This window comes from Martes martes (genome assembly GCF_963455335.1).
Source record: "Martes martes genome assembly, chromosome: 14".
Taxonomy (NCBI): Eukaryota; Metazoa; Chordata; class Mammalia; order Carnivora; family Mustelidae; genus Martes; species Martes martes.
The window spans coordinates 12,681,402-12,687,963 of NC_137902.1; the positions used below are offsets into that span (position 1 = coordinate 12,681,402).

At 36.3% G+C, this 6,562-nt stretch overlaps 1 protein-coding gene across 2 annotated transcripts in view; it reads left to right on the forward strand.

Annotated features, from left to right (window-relative positions):
• Positions 1-5,234, forward strand: part of RAB11FIP2 (RAB11 family interacting protein 2) — a 39,124-nt gene extending 33,890 nt beyond the window's left edge. For both annotated transcript variants that reach the window (XM_080822572.1, XM_080822571.1), the window contains exon 5: positions 3,323-5,234. In XM_080822572.1, the coding sequence (XP_080678698.1) occupies positions 3,323-3,550 (228 nt within the window). In that variant the 3' untranslated portion in view covers positions 3,551-5,234. The remainder of the gene's footprint in view (positions 1-3,322) is intronic.
• Positions 5,235-6,562: the final 1,328 nt, after the last annotated feature.

The following is a 6,562-nucleotide window of genomic DNA, read 5'->3' on the forward strand; positions in this document are numbered from 1 at the left end:
CAACAACAAAAGGAGACGCAGATCTATACATATGTATTGAGTATATCAGTCAGTTTGAGAATCTTATGCCTAAAATTAGAAGGGTTAAATGCTTTTCAAATATGGGATAAAACCTGGAACTAAGCACAAAACTGTTTTTAATTATTTTATATTCTTTTCCAGAATATAGTTTATAGTACATGTGTTTCTAAGATGTTTTCCTGCCTAGAAACTTGATGCAGAAATTTGGGAGAAAATTTTCACATAAAAGGATAAATGGAAAATATATTAAAAAAGTCAGAAATGTATTTCCAGGAAATCTGTCTGTACATAAGTATTAGATGGTCATGGTGGGGGTAGGGATAAGCCAAATAATGGCTTTTCTACTCTAGATTATGACTTTAAAGCATTGAACAGTTATCTTGGGATGATGATTCATTATTTTGAGAGATTAAATGGTTAGATTGATTCATATCATGGCATTAATGTAAACTATGTATGTCAGAATGAGAATTTTCCAACGTGTCTTTCATCATTGTCTTTAGAGAAATGTTTAAAAAAACTTCTAATCACATTATCTGGTAGGCTGATGTGGTTAAATATAATAATATAAATGATTTTCTAACTGAATATCATCACTTAATTAGTTTGGAGAAATGAGTTCATATATGTGTAATTTGATTAAGATTAGAGAGACGCTGTTATTTTGTTAAACCAAGAAAACATATAAAACAGTCAGCTAGTCAGTAATGAAACCCATTTAGTCGCTTTCATTAACCCATGCAATTTGCACAAGAACACCTATTTTTCAGTATATGTTTTATTAGATAAATGAAATCACATTAGTTGGATGTTATTACTTTTCTAAAATGCAGCTCAGAAAACAAATTACTCTGTAGACTAGGAAATTTTAGAGTTGAAAGGAACCGTGGAGAACATCTCATTTATCAGATAAGGGAAATGAGGCCTAGGCCGGTATCGCTCTCAAATCTAGGCAGAATTACTTAGATTACAGTAAGAAAGTTAGTTTATTTTTTAATAAATTAAAAAAATATATACTTACCTCAATACTGTGTCTTATGTTTTCTATAGAAATCTGCTGAATATAATAAATGTTTAGTAAGAGTGTGGTTAAGAAATTGTAAGGTTGATATCTCTAAACTCATGACCAATTAAAAAAATTAGTAAATACATGAGTGTGTGTGTGTGTGTGTGTGTGTATGTCATGTGTATACTCTTATTATTACAAAAGATTGAAAGAGAGAAGAAAAGTAAACCGACACTTGTTTCCAGAATTGTGGTAAAGCAATATTTTTAAATGTCTTTTAGGGACAAAGGTAATATAGCTGCAAAAGTTCTATCTGTCCCCAGTTTCTAATGCTAAAGTAAGTTGTTTTAAATACAGTCTTATAGAATTGAAGCTCACTTTCCATTGGCATCCCCTCTGTTCATTCTGTTAATCTAGTGGAGGCTCTTCCTAACTTGTCTTGAACATTTCAGCGGCTTTACAGTGAATCTCAGCCCCTCCAAATGATCCTCCCCACTGCTGCCATTTTAATTTTCCTAGAACTTTGCTTCAGTCATATCCTGCCCCTGTTGAGAAACCTTCAGTGGCTTCCCGTTTTCCATTGCAAGAATGCAGCATCCTTGACAGTCTGTCGGAACCTCCCATCTCAGCCTCTCCATGCCCTGCCCTGAACCTTGTTTTCCGGCGCCCGTCCTCCCCGATCACCTGTTGTCCAGCCCACTGTGCCTTCAACCTGGTTTCCTCCTTTAAACAAGCAGAGCCCACTGCTTTCCTGTTACCATTTCTGCTTGGCCGAGTCTCTGAAGGCCTGGCGTGAGCTCTCTCTTCTCTATAAAACGCGACAGATTCCATGAGGTTGGAGCAGTTTTGAATTTTTCCCTTTTTGCTTGAGAAGGGAGTGACTTCGGGAACAGAAGCATCCAACTGGCACCTGCTCTTCAGGTGTTTCTCTGGATGGCGGAGTCGGGGTGTCTGGAGGAGGAGAGGCTAAAAGTTACACTTTTTTACTTTCCTAATGAGCACGAGGCATACATCAAATTAAAGTAGATCCTGAAAATGAGTAAAGACAAATTTAACCCAGTGAAGTAAAAAAAGGGAGAAAGGCCTTTTCGCATTTACCTTCCAGTCGCTGTTCTCCATCCTCCACAGAATAGATCAGAAACAGGTAGTCCTCAAGAGCAGGCCTGTTTCCACAGTGTTAACTTTATTTTCCTTCAAGCTGAATGGAATTGTTTTGGAAAAAAGTGATAAAAACCATTTCTAAGCTGTTGAGTTTTAAGGCTAGAACTATGTATAAAAAGGCATAAAGGTGGCTGCTTTGTATTTGGGTGTTTATATGACAAGAAATCTAAATCCTAGACACTGTCGATGATGTTCCAGTGCTGTTTTGATGAAATTTCTGGCAAATATTTTTCTTTTACTATTAGAGTGCCTTGTAGTAAAAATGAATTAAATCAGCATCTTTTTCTGTTTGTTTATATTATTTTTGTATTAAAAGGGATACCTTTTTATATATAAGGTTATATAGGTTAGCAATAAGGTTTGCAAAATAAGTAAGTGAAAGGCAGGGACGCAGATACACTGATCCTCAGGGTTCCTTCACATGATTGTAGTTGAATTCTGAGTTTCCCAATAACCAAGGCAAAAAGGGAAATAAGTTATGTGGGTATTAGCACTAGGAGGAGGAAATAGACGGTTCCTCAGGGGGAAAAAGCTTCGTTTGCCTCTACATTAAAACAGAAGTTACCCCCATGGGGCTTCTCCCAAGGCTGCTCATTGATTTAATGCTGGAGGCCTTGAACAGTTCGTAGCAAAGCGGAGAAGCACACTTGATACTGCTGCTCCTTGAAGCCCTCTTCAATAAAAAGCCGAAGTCATAACATTAAACCACAGTTTGTTGGAAGCAATTCCAAGAGGACAAAGCCATTGTCCAAAGGAACAGTTCTCAGTAACTTCTTAAGAGTTTTTCCAAGTAAACTCTTAGAGAGCTTTAGTTTTAATTTATTTTAGTTACATGTGGTATAGAACATTTTATCTCTTAATCCTAAATTATATGGTCAATTCCATATATTAGGACATTGTCCACAGTGTTTTAAAAAAATGGTTCTAGCAGGATTTAGAATTACAGTTTGGTGTATCTGCCCTAGTTCTTGCCTCAGGACTCAGGAGCTGCAGTATGAACGGTCGCATTGGTTCTAACCACGGACACAGAAAAAACTTGATCAGGGTTTGAAAAATCAAAAAAGTCGTTCAAAATAATTCTGAATTTGCCCCCCATGTTCTGTCTCCTAAAGTGATCCATCTTTTCTGTTCCAGGACAGCAACCCTTTTGACGCCACTGCAGGGTATCGTGGTCTGACCTACGAGGAGGTCCTCCAGGAGCTAGTGAAGCACAAAGAGCTCCTTCGGAGGAAAGACACCCACATCCGGGAACTCGAGGACTACATCGACAACCTCCTCGTGAGGGTCATGGAGGAGACACCCAGTATCCTCAGAGTGCCGTACGAACCGTCCCGGAAAGCTGGCAAATTCGCCAACAGTTAATCAGCCAGGAGTGCTGCATTTGTGATTGGGGCAAAAAAGGAAAGAAGAAAGAGAAAAAGAAGAAAATCTTGGTATTGCAAGCAACTACATTATCAGGCTTCATTATATACTCTACTTCGTTGCGAAAAATTACTTTACCTGTAAATATTAGCAGGGACCATCAAGAGTGACCTTTGAAGTGAGCTAAGTAATTTAAACATTTAAAGTGAAATGGGCCAGATTCTCAATGAATAAGCAGTTCCTTAGGATTTTCATCGAGGTGCCGGCGCCGGCCTCCTAACCTGCCGTAGGCCTAGGGATCGCTTCAGAAGTAGGCGACTTCTTATTCCTCAGGACTAGAGCTCATAATGCAGAATCGATGCTGGGGCTGGTTTCTTAGAAGTCAATTTGTAGACTGACTTAGCTGCAGGAATAGTGTTCATTATAAACACTAAAAAAAGTTCACATTTTATATGCATATATATGTACATGAAGATATGTTCATATATCTTTGTATATAAAATACATGCATATACCTCACATATACATGTGTTTTTAGAACATTTAAAAACAGCTGATTGCCTCTAAAATTAGGATACCAGTTTCTTAATTTGGAAATCCGTGTGTGCTCTATCGATGCAAAACCAAGTCATCATTGCTACTAGTAGTTTGTTGTAGGGAAGCTGCTTCAGATCACTCTTGACTTTGCAAATCTTGGTTTCACAGTGAGAGCCGCTCCTATATATTATTCCAGCATCAGATGTTTGCTCTTTTTCTAAAAAGGATGATTCCAAGTTTTTTTGTTTTTTTTTTAAGCATGACATATTTAAGGAAAATTTACTAACATCATAATAGTACAAATTTCTTGAGTTAATCTTTTAACATTTGCGTTTCGTTCAAGTAGAAGGGGAGCTAATGTAGTCTGTTCTGTTGAGATTCTGAATGCCTTTAAATCACTAGCAAAGACATTATTAGGAAGTTAGATCTGAAAAGAATTCTGAGGGGGGAAAAAGTAGGTGATCGTCTGATGCCTGATGACCCAGAGCAATGGGCAAATTCTAGGAATGAAGAATTCTGTGTGGTTTCAAGTTACGTAAATAATAGAACAGATGGTTGCATTTGGGTCTTGAACCAAAATAAGAGTCACTAAAGGAGGAGTGAGTTGTTGGAACCGCCCTTCACTAGCATGGCACCGTACACACTGTTCTACATGGACCCTTAAGAATTGGTTTATTGCAAAATTCTATATCAGCTCTTTTAAGTCTCTCCCCCAAAATATCGATTACTTCTGTGAATTATCTTCATAGATTTGTACAAAATAAGCCTGAAATGTAAAGTGGAAAACAATGGTATGAAAATATTACCAGTCATCTGCTTATTTTTTCCCTTAAAAATCTGAAATACATTTACTAAGAAACACTGAATCCGTGTTTCTGGTTTTAAAAGAAAAAACTTCACCTATATGTGGAGACCTATATTCTCCAAGCTTTTAATGAACTGCACTGTTGTCGAATATTTCTCTCCACAAAGACTTTATTGAAAATTCGGTACAAAGCAGGTAGAATAGTTTTGCTTCTTTTAATATTCTAAGTCAGATATCTTGGCCAAGTATATATTTGTGAGCTAAAATTGCTCATTTGTATTTTCTGAGTTTCCTTAGTTTTCCTATGGGAACATACGTTTTGAAATTCTAGGAAGTTTTCCTAAACACAAAAAAATTAAATAATTTTTTAAAATGGAGAAATGGAGAAGGAAAAGTAGCTTTTACCAACTTTTTTTTTTCCACTTCTGAATTTCTGTACTAAACCTCAAAATCTGGTTTAGAATTCTATTTTCTCATTGAGGTCTTAGTACTTATTATTTTTTAACACAGTGCCATTTTTAGTTAGCATTTTATTCAATATTACAAAATTTTTAGCATTTTTTCTGTTAGTGTAACTGAACCTCTTCTTACACTTTTTAAAATACTAAAATCCATGCGTTTTCAGTATTATGCCAGATTATCTGCAGATATTTTAATATGCTTTGGCCAAATTTATTCTTTGTAAAATGAACCAAGATGCCAGTTTTGTATTGGGGATTTGTTTTATGTAAATAGAATTCGTTAAAAAGTATTGTTCAAATACTACTATTCTTTTTATGAGGAAGTTCATTTCTAAGGAGAGGTTCTCTGCCAGGATGGAACTGTTTAGGATTAAACTTACCAGACGTGAATGATCTGGTTATAACCGAATCAATATTTTTATCTTTCAACCTGACACAAGAATTGTGCTGAAAACGAATCCGCACTTGTCACTGCCTGAAAATGTGCTGTCCCAATGTTTATGAACTTCCGCTCGTGACCTGGAGTCAGACTTATTATGTGTTTTCATAATTTGGTCAATATGAAACACTAAAAAAGTAAAAATGAATTCCCAAGCAAACATGTCAGTGTTTCCTGTGTTTGGGCAGAAGAGCAAACAGAGTAGTTTTAGTTTCTAGTATTGTGGAGAAAAAAGGCCAAGAAGTTCACCTTCAGTTAATTTCTCCAAAATGTAACTTTTAAGTATTCTAATGGTATATTTTGTTAGTAGTTTAGACATAGAGATAAAAGATACGCACTCGTTAAATAATGCACAGCACAGTAGACTTACAGGCAGATTTTGCTTTTAGGCGTAAACAATGCATGCTGAAGAATATTCCCACCGTAAGAGAATTTTTTTTAAATCACAGAACCGATATTTGTCCTAAACCTATCTTGAGCTAACATATTTCTGTTACTGACTAAAGTATTTCTGCTGTTATTTTCAAAGCAGTATTGTTTTCCAACCAATTCCCCTTCCAGTTCTCAAATTTGGCTTTGACAGTATTGAACCTGCTGTCTTACCACTTAGGCTTCAAACTGCATTTACCGAATCCCAAGGTTATAGCTTAGAATTGTACATAAAGTGACGTGTCACCCATTCATGAAAAACGTTCAAGTATTGCTTTTTGCTGCTACATTGTGCATAGAACCTCGTTTTGCCACCCGCCCCCCATGAACATAGTAGTATC